This window comes from Dichotomopilus funicola (assembly GCF_033296635.1).
Source record: "Dichotomopilus funicola strain CBS 141.50 unplaced genomic scaffold C8A04scaffold_54, whole genome shotgun sequence".
Classification (NCBI taxonomy): Eukaryota; Fungi; Ascomycota; class Sordariomycetes; order Sordariales; family Chaetomiaceae; genus Dichotomopilus; species Dichotomopilus funicola.
Genome location: NW_026944075.1, coordinates 113,756 through 129,624, shown reverse-complemented (window position 1 = coordinate 129,624; position 15,869 = coordinate 113,756). Strand labels below are relative to the sequence as shown.

At 54.2% G+C, this 15,869-nt stretch overlaps 5 protein-coding genes across 5 annotated transcripts; 3 read left to right on the top strand and 2 right to left on the bottom strand.

Annotated features, from left to right (window-relative positions):
• Nucleotides 1-1,048: 1,048 nt before the first annotated feature.
• Nucleotides 1,049-1,999, top strand: C8A04DRAFT_30705 (uncharacterized protein; the record flags this gene model as incomplete). Its single annotated transcript, XM_062781483.1, has 1 exon — nucleotides 1,049-1,999. One exon carries the CDS (start codon nucleotides 1,049-1,051, stop codon nucleotides 1,997-1,999), a length of 951 nt encoding a protein of 316 aa, XP_062635087.1.
• A 3,410-nt stretch (nucleotides 2,000-5,409) lies between these two features.
• On the top strand, nucleotides 5,410-7,757 carry C8A04DRAFT_13861 (uncharacterized protein; the record flags this gene model as incomplete). Its single annotated transcript, XM_062777880.1, has 4 exons — nucleotides 5,410-5,533; nucleotides 5,600-6,042; nucleotides 6,118-6,363; nucleotides 6,441-7,757. The coding sequence occupies 4 exons, from the start codon at nucleotides 5,410-5,412 to the stop codon at nucleotides 7,755-7,757; spliced, it is 2,130 nt and encodes a 709-aa protein (XP_062635086.1).
• Nucleotides 7,758-8,360: 603 nt separating this feature from the next.
• C8A04DRAFT_38876 (uncharacterized protein) lies at nucleotides 8,361-10,142 on the top strand (the record flags this gene model as incomplete). Its single annotated transcript, XM_062784376.1, has 1 exon — nucleotides 8,361-10,142. One exon carries the CDS (start codon nucleotides 8,361-8,363, stop codon nucleotides 10,140-10,142), a length of 1,782 nt encoding a protein of 593 aa, XP_062635085.1.
• Nucleotides 10,143-11,089: 947 nt separating this feature from the next.
• On the bottom strand, nucleotides 11,090-12,005 carry C8A04DRAFT_13860 (uncharacterized protein; the record flags this gene model as incomplete). The annotated part of the gene is made up of 2 exons (XM_062777879.1): nucleotides 11,090-11,127; nucleotides 11,195-12,005. The coding sequence occupies 2 exons, from the start codon at nucleotides 12,003-12,005 to the stop codon at nucleotides 11,090-11,092; spliced, it is 849 nt and encodes a 282-aa protein (XP_062635084.1).
• Nucleotides 12,006-12,577: 572 nt separating this feature from the next.
• C8A04DRAFT_13868 (uncharacterized protein) lies at nucleotides 12,578-15,012 on the bottom strand (the record flags this gene model as incomplete). The annotated part of the gene is made up of 5 exons (XM_062777881.1): nucleotides 12,578-13,622; nucleotides 13,681-14,024; nucleotides 14,079-14,432; nucleotides 14,492-14,698; nucleotides 14,929-15,012. 5 exons carry the CDS (start codon nucleotides 15,010-15,012, stop codon nucleotides 12,578-12,580), a joined length of 2,034 nt encoding a protein of 677 aa, XP_062635083.1.
• Nucleotides 15,013-15,869: the final 857 nt, after the last annotated feature.

The following is a 15,869-nucleotide window of genomic DNA, read 5'->3' as shown; positions in this document are numbered from 1 at the left end:
GCTCGTTAGTTAGCTGGTGTTGTGATCGTGAAGCTAGATGTTGAGCTTAGTACAGTTGATATGTTATTACCCCCAGCAGATACACCAGGTACCATGCCATAGACGAACCTTAATTCCAACGATAAGCCGTATCTTGAATACCTGACGAGGTAACAAACAGAAAATCATGAAAACGACATGTGACTACTTCCTATCCATCCTACCTTGGCAACATTGTTGGTCCCCAACACCACACACCCACACTGAGAATCTGAGACAAACAGGCCTGCAGCTTGGGCAACATCGGGCACAAACTTTCCTCTTACAGCAACAGCAGCAGCAGCTGCCGTGTTTCTTGTCTCGTCGGTTTGCCTATGTCTGGTCGTCTGGTTGGCTTGGCTTTGCTTATCCCACCTTGCCTGCCGGCAGACGCCCCCACGCCCTCTCCTCATATCCCGCCCATCTTCCATCCCGCTCGGTTTCCGCTTCCGATTGGTGCTGCAGGAAGACAAGATGGCCATGACGTGATGTGGGGGGTTCAGTTCAAGGTTGGATGGAAGCCCCAAGAGGGGGGCCGGTTGCGAGGGTTGTGAAGACGGTTTGGGTACGGGGAAGTGCGGAGATCGTACGGTTTAGGAAATACAGTTTGAGTGTCTTGTGTGATTGGGCTCTGTAACAGGAGATGTGATATGTGAACTGGTTCTGGAGCTAAGAAAGAGGGGCTGTTAAGACACCCTGACGTTTTGGCTAGGTTTGGAGGCTCTGTACAGGCACGTTATCACCCCTAGAGTGTAAGACAGTAAGATGTGTTGGAAGTGGCCGTTCTTGCCCAATTTTCCGTTTGCTTTGCGCAGTACTTTCTGCTTGTACGACGGGGATCAAAGTAATTCCCTCCCCGTGCAGCCTTGCAGCCTTTGCAGCTAGAAAGGCATCAATGGAACCCCTCACCGGCGCCCAGCGTGTCGGGGAGGAAGGGACGCGCGTTTTGTTCAGAATTGCAACTGTTGATTGCCATCTACAACTTTAAGTCTTGACGACTCACGGTCTTACTACGCCTCGCCCCATCACCATGGATCATGTCACTTTCGACCCCGCGGACTGGTCGGAAATACCCCTAGCGTTACAACAATGTACCGTCCCCAGTCGTGGACCGTCACCCATCAATCGCCATTTACTACCCCTCCAAAACCTCGCGGAGCGCCTCGGTGCATCGGAATACGCTAGACGGAACATGGAGTACTTGGCCACAGGTTCCGGTGACCTTGCCATTATCCTGATGGAGCCCAGCGACAAGGAGGAGGATGTGCTATACACCGATTACGATGACTATTGTGAGACGATTCGACTCCTGGACGACAGCCTTCGTTTCGCATTCCAGAATCAACGAGACGTCAAAAACACGGTTGTGTTGGACTCGCGGCCCCTTCGGAGCAATAGAATTCGTGAAGACGAGTTTGAAGAGCATCAAAAAGTAAACGATGCCGAGGCTTACCGGGCAGTCGAAGCGGCCTTGGAACTGTTGCGCCCAAAAGTCGTCGTGGTCTGCAACTGTAACCGCGACGGAATCGAGGATGGTATGCCCGAGTATTTGTGCTCGTCTGTGGCTACTGCCGGTCACCTCAACGTCCGCAAGTTACCAAAGGGTTATCACTACATCAGCGTCTCAAGTTTCCATCCCATGTACTTCGCTCGGACAGCAGAAGAAGAGAGCATGGAGAAGGAAATGCGCGAATATCTCTTCGATGCTACCCTTCTGGTGGGCGCCAATGCCTTGGTTGGCCGGTGGGTGTCAGGTTTCGGCATCCGCAATCTTCGAGCTTTTGCCAGACCTGATCCCGATGCATGGCTGGTTTTAAGCGACGTTACTTCAGAGGATATCATCAGTCTCCTAGACCAGTTGGAGATCCCAAAGACAGATGGCTCCAAAGATTTAGGAAATCGTGCCCAGCTAGTATCGCCGCAGGAAGACGGCCCGCTCTACAATCTTCTGGAAAGCTACCGAAGGAGGAATGGGCCATAGTCACACCGTGGATATGGGAGGGGCTTGGGAACAAAAGTTAGGTGTGCTTGGAACACCCGGAGGTTTAATGACCAAGTTGTCGGGTGGTATTCTTCCGAGACTGCTCTCTTCTAATATTAGGCCGTAGAGGCTTAAAGTGTTTGACGGACCGAGACTATAAGTAACGTTGCTGGTATCTTTTTGATAGCTAGTATCACTGTATGATCCTTCTTGAAAGGAAGCAAGTTAGAAAGTAATGGAGAAGTGGGAACAGTGGATGTTGGGGGCGAGTGTGAAGGCGCGGGGAGATAACCACACTGAGTCACTGACAACCTCGTGTAATTTTATTTTAATCTCAGCCCAACATAATACATGAAACTTCAAATCCAAACAGGGGCCTACGTAATGATACTGCGCTCCCCACTGAATAAAACAAGCTTGTAATTACGTTTAGTTGTTCGGGGTTTAAGGTGGTAGTTCAGGTTTTGGTTTCCATTTGCCTCGAGTAATTAACAACAGGTTGCGATCTGACGGTTACTGAGGATAATGTGGCGGTCTCTACACCTGTTAAAACGGGGTCTGGGGTTGTCTGTACCAAGCGGCTTTTTCTGATCGGCCCCCGACCTTTGGAGCACGACCTGGGGTGAAAATCGTTAAGAGAATACCATGCGTGTTACGAAGAATTGTCCCATGTTAATTACGGGAAATTGACCCCTTTGAATATGGAACAAGAGAATTTTAACACCGGGAGAAAGTCCAGGAGCTGTGAATATAGGGTGGTAGCGGGTCACAGGTTGCACCTGGAATCCGTAGTGGAGGCGGGGATGGGGAAAATAGGGTATGGGAAGCAAGAAAGGAGGGCCTACATCAGCGAACAGTCTCAGCGGAAAGGGTAGGGGTTTAATTAGGCACAAGGCCAGGTAGGAATACCTGACTCCCGCTGGGCAGTCTATCACTAATCATTTATATCCCCTTGATAGGCCTACCACTAAGCTCTTCTTAATGTTTGGATGCTACTTGTGAGAGGGAGGGAGAACGAAGACACTTAAGGCGAGTAAATCACTTCTCCCTCTTTAGAAGTTTAATCCTTTCCAGCGATGGGTGTTGCCTCGCTACCCGTCTGAGTCTTAATTATCGCATGCCTTTGATTACAGGTAGGGCCGGCCGGCACATCATCATGCTGCCTCGCTCGCACAGCCGAGTTGAGAGGCCGCCCCCGCAGCAGCAGCAGGACGTCCTGGGGCTGTTCCTTGCCATGTTCGTCCAGTCTTCGTGCCTGTCGGACCGCCATCTTGTTAATTGGCTGAGGCGTTGACGTGGGCCTGGGAGCGCCAGTCCGAGGAATGGCCCCCCCTGGGAAGTGCAGACGAGGACGGGTTTGATGTGGAAGTCGGTGAAGCGGCTAGAGTAGGGTTTTCAGGGGTAAAGCTAGGGGCGCAGTGGAAATTATATGTGAAAACGAGTCATAAGAAGCGACATTCGTGGATGGTGTGTTGGGTGTTGGGCGGACTAAATATTTTAGGTTGGTTCTGAACCAGAGCTTGGTACATACATCCACGAAAGAAGATGAGTTTGGCAGCAGATATAATTAACACAACGATACTAGGTACACTTCTATTCTGTCTGCTTCACCCAGCTAAACGTTCCCATATGATTCAAGCCTCGAATTATAACCTGAACTGACATTACACTGTCCAGGGACTTTTACTTCCCTTCCCCCTCCGCTTCAGCAATCATTTTCATTAGAAAATAGTTTTAAAATGCGGAATTCTTTTTATTGTTTCATTCACAGAGGAAAAGGATACTGAATAGAGTACCAAGGCTAGGCAGACCCAATTAGATGCGGGCATGATTGGGACGAACGCGAACATTTTCCTGCAGAGAAAGATAATGCCAACATAGTTCCCCAATGAAAGTTGGAACCCAGTCCAGTCCCATGTTGTCAGCGGTGAATCGTGAATAAGAGTTTGACAGGGTTTATGTTCCTGGCATTTTGAGTGCATGAGCAGCATTTACGAAACCGTTGTCTTCATTGGCCTTGGTGGGAGTTAAGCTGGACACAGCCGATGGGTAGGGGGATGCAGAACCCTGCATGCAAAGCTTAAATTTCCAGAAACATGCTGCAGCGATCTTCGAGGCTCTGCTAAAGACCAGTAGCTTTCGCACGCCGCGGACAACAGTTAACGAGATTCGCGGGTCGCGAAAGCGACGAGCCTTACGCCTCCTGTCTGCATCTTGGGCTGAGATCTGAGGCGATTTTCTGGGAAGGCGCCAAGGAGCACCAAGACGGGACGGGCGTTGCAGTTTCCCACGCGGGCGGGATTCCTCTTCCAGCGGCTCAAGCAAACGCTACAAAACCAAGAAGCCCCCCGCCCAAACGGGTAACAAATTTCATTTGGACTTATTCTTCGAGAAGACTTTTCGTTCCGTCGTATCCCAAACCACCACGACAACTTGTTGGTGTTATTCTTCATTCTTCAATTAGGCTCAACCACCCGAGACCAATTTAGCAGCCGTTGCAGCCTTGGCGATCTCAAGCCCAACTACACTAACAAGTTCCCAACGTGTCAGTCTGCCGCTGCGGTGCCCGAACCCACATGATTGATTTCCCGAGCCAGGTGCCGACATTTCCACAACGGAGACTGGTTTTACGAGAGAGCAAACGGCCGCTCCTCTCCACAATATTCTTACATCGTACAGCGCATAGGAGAACTCGGTTCACCATTCGAAGAAACATTCACCAGAGCCAACGCATAGAACCCTAGTAACCCCACAAACCCAAAAAAAATCAGATGATAATCTCTTCTTCAAGCGCGCCAAGACCTAAAATGTGGTTGCCTTCGAGAAATCCCGCCCATTTCGGCCGGGGCTGGGTCCGGGCCCCAGGCCCCATTCCTTCCCGCGTTCCGTAGCGAACCACACGCCATTGCGCAGCAGCCAGTTGGGCGACGGGCTGAGCGATTCCCCAGTCGCCCCGTTCCAGGGGCTGAGCCCGCGCTGCAGGCCAGCAAGTGATCGACGTCTTTTTTTAACAGAACTGTGAGCTTTTCTTACTTGCTGGGACTCCACTCTTAGCTGAGCAGACCAGCCAGCCAGCATTGAGAGAGTGTGAGTGAGTGTCCAGCAGGATGACGGGGCAGGGTAGGGCTGGGCAGGGATGCTTGCTCGTTCTGGCATCATGTTTACTGTCTTTGGGTGAGGTCGGGGGGGACGAGGCTTGGCGAGCGTGGAGAGAGAAGAGGATGAGGATTTGATTTAAAGATTCGGGGTTGCCCCGTTGTAGAGGACGGGTTTCGTGATTTGAGTCTCAGTATCCGATCAGGTTTCGACGATTTGACCGACAACAGAAGAGAGGGTTCTGTGTGCTTGGACTTCCATCTGGGTTTCTCGACTTCTTTTCGATACCTCCTTTTTCCAGCCCTCTCGTCAAGATGGGTCAGTGGCAGAGCTCCGAGATCTGCTCGACGCCGGCGTGTGTCCATGCGGCGTCTCATGTGCTCTCGAATATGATTCCCGACTGGTCCTCGATGGATCCATGTACAGACTTTGACAAGAGTGAGTGCCTTGGCCCTTGGTAGCAGCTCGAGCTTGGTTAGTTGGTGAATGTCTAACGCCTTTTAGTGGTTTGTTATGGCGCGTTCGAGAACGATGGCGACAACGGCGGCACCTTCGCCGACCTCCAGGGGCGTACCAGCCGTGTCCTCCGCAAGATTTTAGAGAGCAGCACCACGAAACAGGCCACCGACTTCAAGTCCACCTTTCTCACGGCCCGCAGCGCCGGTGCCAACGTAGCCGAATACAACTTTGACATGCTGCGCACCGCATACGACGACTGCATGGACACCACGGCGATTACCAAGGCGGGGGTCACACCTCTGACGAACGTGATTGTGTCGATCAATGAGATCTGGTCAGTGAGTCCCACGGATCTGACCTCGACGATCAAGCCCGGTGATTACGACAACCTGCACGCGGCCGTACTCGCGCTGGAGCAGCTGGGAATTCCCATCTTCCATGACCTCTGCAGTTCTACAGACCCGGTCATGGCGGACCCTCTGAACTCGGTGGGTTTCTTTCCTTGTCGTCTTCTCTCCGCCGGATGTTCTTAGACCTGTAATTAACTAGAGTGACAACGATAGAAACGCAACACGATCTGCTGGACTGGACCCAGGCCGTATCTGGCGTCTAACACGACCATGTATTTCGACGAGGCCGCTATGGACTGGTACAGGGCGCGCATAGGCAAGGTCTTTGCGATGGCGTATCCCGATATCAGCAGCAAGTCGGCCCAAAACTTGGGCGCGGCCGTGGCTGACTTCGAGGCAAATTTTGTGAAGACCGCGCTCGAATACCAGAAAACCCTGCCGAACCCCGGTGACCTTTATGTACGTCTGCCGTTCCAGAGGGAACAAGGTCTGTTTGTGGTAGCACAAGAAATGATTTACTAACACTTCAACAACAGAGCACTGTCAAGAATGTGAGCGTGGCCGATATCGCCAAGCAAGCCCCTGTTTTCGGGTTTGACACGATCATTGCTGGCTTGACCCCCGCCAACGAGGCCCCCGCGCTCATCCTCCTCGACTCGCCCGCGGTCTGGCCAACTTTCTCCAAGCTCGTGGCCCAACACTCCCCCGCCGCCATCCATGGGTACGTGCTGTGGAGGGCCATCAATAGCCTGCTCGAGGACGTGTCCGACCCCCAGCTCAACGCGGCACTGAACATTGAGGTCCAGCAACCCCGCTGGAAGATCTGTGTGGCCAAGATGGACACCATGTTACGGCACATCAAGGACCACTACTTCCTCTCAGCGACCTACACGAACCTGACGATGCAGGCGGCCGACAAGATGACGACCAATATCCGCGCGCAGCAGCGCAAGCGCTTCGGCGAGCTTGCCTGGATGAGCGACGAGTCCAGGGCGCGTGCGATCAAAAAGGCCGACAATATGATCCAGAACATCGGCTTCCCGACCGAGAACCCGGACATCCGCTCGTCCGCCTCCATCGCGGACTACTATGCTGGACTCAACTTCACCGCCGGGGCCGGGCACTTCTACAACAGCCTTGCCGCCCGCCGCCATGCGACTGCCAAGAGCTACGGCGCCGTCTCGACCCCGCCCAACCGCCGTGACATCATGAACGTCGCCGAGGTGAACGCCTTCTACACCCCCAGCGCTAACGCCATGATCATCCCCGCGGGCATCTCCCAGCTGCCCATTTTCCACTACCACCTGCCGGACTACGCGCTGTACGGCGGTCTCGGCTCCGTCATCGGCCACGAGATCTCACACGGCTTCGACAACAACGGCCGGCTGTGGAACGAGGACCACGAGTACAGAACCTGGTGGGACAACAACACCATCGCGGGCTTCGAACAGCGCGCGCAGTGTTTCATCGACCAGTACTCCGGCTACACCGTGGATATCCCCGGCGGCAAGACGGCCCACGTCAACGGTGCGCAGACGCTGGCCGAGAACCTGGCTGATGCGGGCGGCATCCGGGCGGCGTATGCCGCGTGGGTCGAGGAACGGAAGTCGATGCCCAACACATGGAACCAGAAGCTGCCCGGCCTGGAGGACTTCACGCCGGAGCAGTTGTTCTTTATTTATCAGGCGAATATGTGGTGCAGTGCCGTCACACCGGCGCAGGCGGCTCAGTTGTTGGCGACGGATGTGCACTCCCCGAATCTGCTGCGGATTAAGGGGATGATGGAGAACTCAGCCGATTTCAAGAAGGCATTCCAGTGCCCGGATCAGAAGCCCAAGTGTGAGCTGTGGTAAAGGAGTTTGGGGTTCTATTCTCTGTGCATAGCGTTGGCGTTTGGTCGTTTAGAGGAGGGAGAATTTCCTGTCAAGCTTAGAATTTCAGCATAATTTGTCAAGATATCATTCATAACTTTTTGCCTTTCTTTGATGGTATTGGATGCCCCTTTTCATGATCGGTTTGCCCTTCGGTTTCTTCGTAATTTCTCGGCGGTTGTGTCCATACAGCAGAACGGGATGTGGACTTGATGAGTGATGAGGAACTGTTCACAAAATCTCCCATGGTAACTGGGTACCACGCTCAGAGAAATTTCGTTGCGGTTGGGTCCTGCCTGCCTTGAAACCTTTCTGTACCCCATGTGCAGACACAGTCCCCGTACTATCTACGCACGGTGCATTTCAGGGACTGTGGGGCAAAAAAGTCGCGTCCATCAATTAAACAGCACCATCGGCGCGTCTCCCACTCAAATTGCCTGCAGCTCCAAACCTCCACTGCGTGCAACCTGATGTTGACTTGCGACGCCCGCTTTGCTTGAGCCGCATTTGCATTTCGCCCTGATTTCTAGCGTTTTGGACACACCTCACACTACCTGATTACCGGTTGCTTCATTTCTCTCCAACATGGTGGTCTGCCCCGTTTGCAATCGGGGCGTCAAGGCCGCCGAAATTAACAGCCACCTCGATTCGGACTGCAAGACTTTCCTGCTCGAGGAGCAGCAGCAGCCAACAGCATCCTCATCCCCACCAAACGGGACCCAAACCAACAACCCCTCCCAGAGTCAACTACCGCTGAGCTCAACACAAAAGAAACGATCCGCATCGACCTTCTTCCAGACACCCGCCGCAAAGCGACAACTCACGACGACGGTAAAACCACCGACACCAACACCGTCGCAGACAAATGGGACTGGGAGCAACGGGCCGAGAGTAGGGACGAAGAGACGGTACGATGAGGGGCCAGGCGATAGTCCCGCGGGGGAGGACCCACAAGAGCAGCAGCGGCCACAACAACAACAACAACAACACTCAGCGAACAACAACCTGAACACCACCAACGGGCCTCTGGCAAAACGATCCAAAAACGCCCGCACGGCCCCGCTCGCCGAGCGCATGCGGCCCGACACGCTCGACGACGTCTTCGGCCAGGATCTCGTCGGCCCCAACGGCGTGTTGCGCGCGCTGATCGAGACCGACCGGGTACCGAGCATGTTGCTCTGGGGCGGCTCGGGCACGGGCAAGACGACGATTGCGCGGTGCATTGCGCGGCGGGTGGGTAGTCGGTTTATCGAGCTGAACGCGACGAGTACGGGCGTGGCGGAGTGCAAGAAGTTGTTTACTGAGGCGGGCAACGAGTTGAACCTGACGGGGCGGAAGACGATCATCTTTTGTGATGAGATTCATCGGTTTAATAAGGCGCAGCAGGATGTGTTTTTGAAACCGGTCGAGGCAGGGACGATCACGTTGATCGGGGCGACGACGGAGAACCCGAGTTTTAGGGTGCAGGCGGCGTTGCTGAGTCGGTGTCGGACGTTTACGTTGCAGGCGCTGACGACGGAGGATTTGCAGAGAATTCTGCTGCGGGCGCTGCAACAGGAGGTGGAGCTTGAAGGGTTAGAGTTGTCGCCGCTGATTGACGAGGAGATGCTCCGGTATCTGTCTGCCTTTGCAGATGGTGATGCCCGCACAGCTCTGAACCTCCTCGAGTTGGCGCTATCCCTTACCAACCGCCCAGCAGCAGCAGCAGCAGCCGCATCCGACGGCTCACCCGACAATCCCGAACCAGTCACCAAAGAATCCATCAAAGCCGCCCTAACCAAAACCCTCGTCTACGACCGCGCAGGCGACCAGCACTACGACACCATCTCGGCCTTCCACAAATCCGTCCGCGGCTCCAACGCCGACGCCGCGCTGTACTACCTCGCCCGCATGCTCCAATCAGGCGAAGACCCCCTCTTCATCGCCCGCCGCATGGTCGTCATCGCCTCCGAAGACGTCGGCCTAGCCGATAACTCCCTCCTCCCACTCGCCACAGCAACCTACACGGCCACGCAACAGATCGGCATGCCGGAAGCCCGCATCCCGCTCGCCCACTGCACCGTGGCTCTGTGTCTCGCGCCAAAGAGCACGCGCGCGTACCGCGGGTTGAATAATGCGCTTTCTGCGCTTCAGGAACCGGGGATCGCGTCGCTGCCGGTGCCGGTGCATTTGCGGAATGCGCCGACGAGGTTGATGAGGGATCTGGGGTATGGGAAGGAGTATAAGTATCCGCCGAATTATCGGGATGGGAAGGTGAAGCAGGAGTATTTGCCTGATGGGTTGTTGGGGAGACATTTCTTGGAGGCGAGAGATTTGGGGACGGAGGTGGATCCGGATGTTGAGATGGGGGAGGGTGATGCGACGTGAGATGGGTGTGTTTTTGTGCTGGTTACTTGGGGTATTGGGTATGGCGTAACTTGGGTTTGGGCGGTTGGATGGCGTGGGCTCAACTGGATATCAAGGGTGACTCTTTTGGCCGTTGTACCTTGATGGAAGAAGAAAGGGTTATAGACTAGGCGCAGGCGCTTCTCAGTTGGCCCGCGGCTAAGTTCCTTTGGCCGTCATGTCAGATAGCACTGCTTCAAACTCGTTGGAATGGGGCCCACGACTTACGGGTCGTGCCTTTTGGATGTCCCGGGCCAAATGCGAGGATATTTCCATATCTAAGGGCGTATTCCAGAATCGTTGGCCTCATCATGTCACATTGGGGTTATCGAGGGTCGGGCGGTAACGGCTTCGACCACCTGCAGTCTCAGGACAATCATTGAGCATAGCTGTCTCGGTATGGCCACGGGGCACATGTTAGAAACAGGAAAACAGAACCAATAATTACCCTCTAAAACGTTTCATGCCTTCACTGGGAATCCCCTCGCTCAACTTGGCTTACTCATTTGAGTTCTAGTTACCCCAATGTTGTCTAGAGGCTCCTTTCCGCTTGATGATTCGAAAGTGCAGGACACCAAGACGCCCACAACGGCCGTTGTTTATCGACCCTGCCGATAAGTGTCAAAGCGCACCTGTTCGCCGAGAGGCTCTAGAGAGATACAGAGTTGGCGATTGCCCCGACCAGCAGCGTAGCTGAGCATTGTTGGAATTAAACCGTTACGAATATCTATAGAGAGTGTGAGAGAAGATCATTCATGATTCGTATGGCGATCGTTAATCTACGGATAGAATCCAGCAGGCTTCATGAGCATATGCAACGCCGGTCTAATGCACCAAATGCACACCCCCACAAAGCGGCTTACTCGGCAAGCGGAGTACAGCAGTTATCGCCCAAAGCTTCGCGTCCCATCGTCTCATCCCATCACGCATCAGACCATAAACGACTCGCCACACCCACATTGCTCCTCTGCACCTACCGTTAGCTACTTTCCCACCAAGACACACAAATAGGAAGGGGGTGAGGGAAAACTTACTAATATTCGGATTCCGAAAAACAAACCTCTGGCTCAACTTATCCTCCACCCAATCCATCTCACTCCCAATAATACTAAACAGCGCCTTACTATCAATCAACACCTGCACCCCGTCCTGCTCCACCGTCTCGTCAAACGATCCCGGCTTGTCGACATATTCCAGGTGGTAGGCCAAACCCGAACACCCGCGGTTGCGCACGCCAACTTTGATGAGTTTGGGCTCCGGCTGGTCGACTAGTGCGCGTAGTTGGGAGACGGCTTGGGGCGTGATGGTGATGGCGGCTTTGCGGGCGCGGAGGCGGGAGCGTGGGCGGGAGGTGGGTTTGGTGGGGGTTTGAGCTGTTGATGGGGATGTTGATGAGGCTGTGGTCGTTGGTGGTTGGTTCTCGGTTTCTGGTTGTTTTTGAGTCTGTTGTTGCTGTGTTTGTTCTGGTAGCCCTTGCTTGCCGGTGCCAGCAGCAGCAGCAGCAGCAAACTCCCTCTTTGACTGCTGCGCTTCCCTCTCCGGGACAGAAGCCAACCCTTGTTGCGCCACCGACTCCGTCTCTTCCACCGCCGGACTCGGTGCCGGCGGCCGTGTACTCTGGATCTTAGGGATCGCGATCGGTGAATCTATCGGCGTGGTGATCGAGGTGTCGGGGACCGAAACATTGCGGGGCGCCGGCGGCGGCTGCGACGGCAAAGTGTACGCTTGGAACGCCGCGATGAGGGAGGCCGGCGAGGTCGAGAACGGGCGCTGTCGCAGCAGGTTTCGGCGGCAGGAAAAGCAGACGGACGCCGCTCGGCGGGTCAGGAGGCTCGGCGCACTCATTGTATCGGGTTGTTGTGCGGTATTATCTGTCGGTTGTCACAGTGTCCGGGACGGAACATCCCAATTGTGCCGTGGGTGGTGTGGTGTGGCCAGAGTTTAGTCACCAACAGAGGGCCATTTTTTTGTTGATTTCAAAGGCAAAAGCACCGCAATGGAGCCATGACATGATGCCAAGCCTCGGTGCTGCCCGGTTTCCGCCGGGCCAATAGGCGCTTCGGTATTAGGGATCGTTGCGCACGGACCAAGTGCTCGGCCTGCACATGTGCACAGGGAGGTGAACCCCTAGGGTCGGGTCCAGCGAGGGGTCTGCTGTGAGAGCCCCTGAATTCAGCAAACAAAGCGCACCAAGCAACAGGGGCAACTTGTCTGTGACTTTGGGGTGCTCAACCGCGAAACCACACACAAGGTCAACTTTTACGCATGTAGCAAAGAAACACTAGAAGTAGACCCCTTAGTTTGCAAGTCCTAGCAATCATTTACCCGCCGCCTCAAACAAACAGCCGGCCGGTAGCAAATGTATTGTACAGTACAAGGCCAACATCGAAGCAAACAACACCATCTCTTTCACCCCCTTACTCCGCCACCATCTCCCTTACATCCTCCACCGCCGCTCTCGCCATCTTCTTCAACAACATCCTCTCATCCGCCTCCCTGTACTTCTCCCAACTATCCAGCCCCTCCTTCGCCTGGATACTCAACGTCTCATACCCCTGCTTAATCACCTCCGCGACTTGCAAACTCGTCAACTGCGACGACGGCGTCCCTTTGCCAGAGGAACCACCGTCCTTCCCCTTCTCTCCAGCTGTTCCTCCCTTCTTACCACCGCCCCCATCTACCAACATCTCCTTGTAGTGGGTACTCACGTTCACCAACGTATCAATCGAATTACTCGGCCGATTCGCCAGCTTGTAGGTATCCCGGAACTTGACCAGCACATCCCCCGTCTCGACAATCTTGTAGAACAAATCATCGTATGCCGCTGGTGTCGGCAGGAACGTCTCGCCCGCTGACAGGCCCAGAGCTAGCAAATTGACTACGTGGTCTAGCAGCACATCCATGCGTGGCAGGTTGAGGAGATCAGGCGAGTAGGTTGTCAAGAACCGGATGAGAGAGAGCAAGGAGCGGAAGAAATCCGCCCAGTGGTAGTCGAGGCGCGTTCGCGAGCGGGACATGTAGCTGATGATGCGCAGGAGGATGCCGACGCTGAGGGTGTAGAGACGGACGTCGAGTCGTCGGCGCAAGTTATGGTTGATCGTGTCCAGCATGGTATCCATGACGGTTGTGGCTAGGATGCGTTCGGTGCGGACGGCGGGGAGGTATGGAGAGCGCTGGCGGCAGAGGCGCACGAGGGTTTTGCTGTCTTCGCTGCAGATGCGCTTGCAGAGGACTGGGTCTTCGATCAAGAGGCGGAAGATCATCAGGTTGAGGTGGGAGTAGAGGGTGGTGCGCTGCGAGAGATGGGCGTGTTGGAGGAGGTAGGAAGTCAACGAGATGAAGCTTGCGATGGGCTGCTCCTCGCCTTTTTCAGGGGCCCAGGTGACGAGTTCGAGGCTGAAGAGCTTGTTGGCATGCGTAAAATCGTACGTGGCGAGGAGAACAGCTGCTTCTTGGCCCGGCCTAGCAATTCCCGTCAGTGTTGCTCACCTTACCTCGGGTAAAGGAGTAGAAAACATACAACTCGGCAAACATCTTCTTCGCAGTGTCGGCGTCATACACCGGTTTTGGCGGTGGTTTCCCCCCTGGCGCAATAGCTCCTAGCCCAATCTTGCTCAGTGTGTTGGCCAACGTCCACCCCTCCGGCAGGTCCTCCTGCACATCAATGTACTGTGCTCGTAATCTCTGGCACGTATACCCGATGTTCTTGACAATCCCCCGGATCACCCGCTCGTTGACAAAGTCGTTAAGTCGCATCTGGTAGGGGTTCTGAAACTCGAATTTGTTGTAATTGGCTAGTAACCCAAGGAGCAGGAATGGCGAGGTTATGCTGGAAGCTTGTGACGCTATTTGGATGTGTATGCACTGTGGCTGTCTGTCAGCTGGGGGATAGAATACGTAATAGCCGCATTAACCCACGCTAGTTATCGCTGGGAACAAGTCCCGCTGAATGAAATAGGTGAGCAGGCTGGTCTGGTACGCCCCAGATGTCACCGCCAGCGCCACATCGACTGCCCTCCTCTGCAGGTCTGCCGTGTACGTGCAAGTGACCCGATTCCCAACCTGCTGGGCCTCCTGGCCGACATGGCCAATACCAGAGGGACAACATTCCTGTGTCGCTCCTCTCCCATTCCGTATCAACGACTCCAGCGCATTAACGAACTCGGCAAAGACATTGTCGATGTGATCCAGGCCGGCGAGCAGGTCGATTATGTCGGAACTAGGGTTCGTGTACTTCTTGGCCAGCACAGCAAGGAGGAACGTGCTTAGGGTCTGTAAACTACCAGCTTAGAAAGTGTTTTTGCGAAGCTCAATATACCATGATTACCCACCTCTAGCGCATGGAGGTCCGCAACTCCATACGGGCGTCTCAGTGCCGTCGTCGCTTGCGCAAACAACTGCCGAGTCTGATGGTTGAGTTGGAGAAGATCGTCGGGTGATTGGTCGTTCAGTATTTTCCGTAACGCTGGTCGGTCTGGTCGCAAGAGAAAAAACTCCTTCCAAAACCCCTCTGAGTGCTCTACTTCGTCCGAGTCATCCTGTTCGGAAGCTGACCGTCAGCCATTGCTCGTCGGTCACGGGTGTGCTAGTTCGTCCAGGACAAGGCTCGAGAAATCAAGGTCTAGGTAATAAGAAACTAACCTGTTCCAAAGCAGTACCAAAGGTTAGCGACGGTGTCTCTCAACTAAAAGTCCCACGACAATGCAGCGCGGCGCAAACCAACAACCACTTCCCTTCCGAAACAAGAAAACAGGGGGACAGCTCAAACCTTGAACAGCGCTTCATACAGGCGGACAATCTTGGGCTGAAAGACCTCTGGCCGAGGCTGGTGTGTAAGTGGCGACGGCTCCATGTGCGAACACCCTCGGCTCCGTGCCGCGGAGAAGTAAAACAAAGAACAAAGTGTTGCTGGGAATGCAAAGCCAAAGTTGATCCCTCGGTCCTCGAAACGCGACCCAGATCGGGTCGATAACGATAACGCAGGGGAGGCCAGCGACAAAGGTGCCCACTGTTTTTGGCGTGGCACAATTAAGCACAGTCAGATACAGTGCCCAAAGCACGGCCTCTCGAAAATTCACAGCTTGAGATGTTTGTCCATCCCAACAATGGCTCGCTCAATGGGACTGCGGTGAGTGGCGATAAAATGATGCTCAGACCATATTCTGGGGATGTACCGGTACAAGCAACTTCTCGAAACGTCCCGGTCGATCCGAAACACCGAAACAAGGTCACGCCCTGAAGAAACCGAAAAAGGGGGGTTGTAGTCTTGTGACGGGCCTCTCGCTCCCTTCTGTCTCTAACGAGTAAACTTCTCGATTGTAAATTTACGAGTACAATGGCAAGAATGGGTATCTTGATTAGAATGGCTGCCAAGCTTGGTTCATTATCCGGCACATAAGGTGACTGAGAAAAGGAGGCATCATAACCCGCCGGCCCAACAACACCCAGGGGAACGCGACAAGAATACATGCAAAGAGGAAACAAAGTGCATCGAGATTTACAAGTAACAATAGGCGCAATACCAGTACTGAACGCGTCACGTCAGAACGGGATCACGATGACAGTAGTAAGATTACATAAATAATATCATGACACGCCCTGTCGTACTCGACAAAAGCACTGCTAAACAACACATCAGCCAAAACGCCCGCTCGCTTGACCCGCCACATCCTATCATCCCATCACTCTGAGTCTCCATGAGCCCAAATG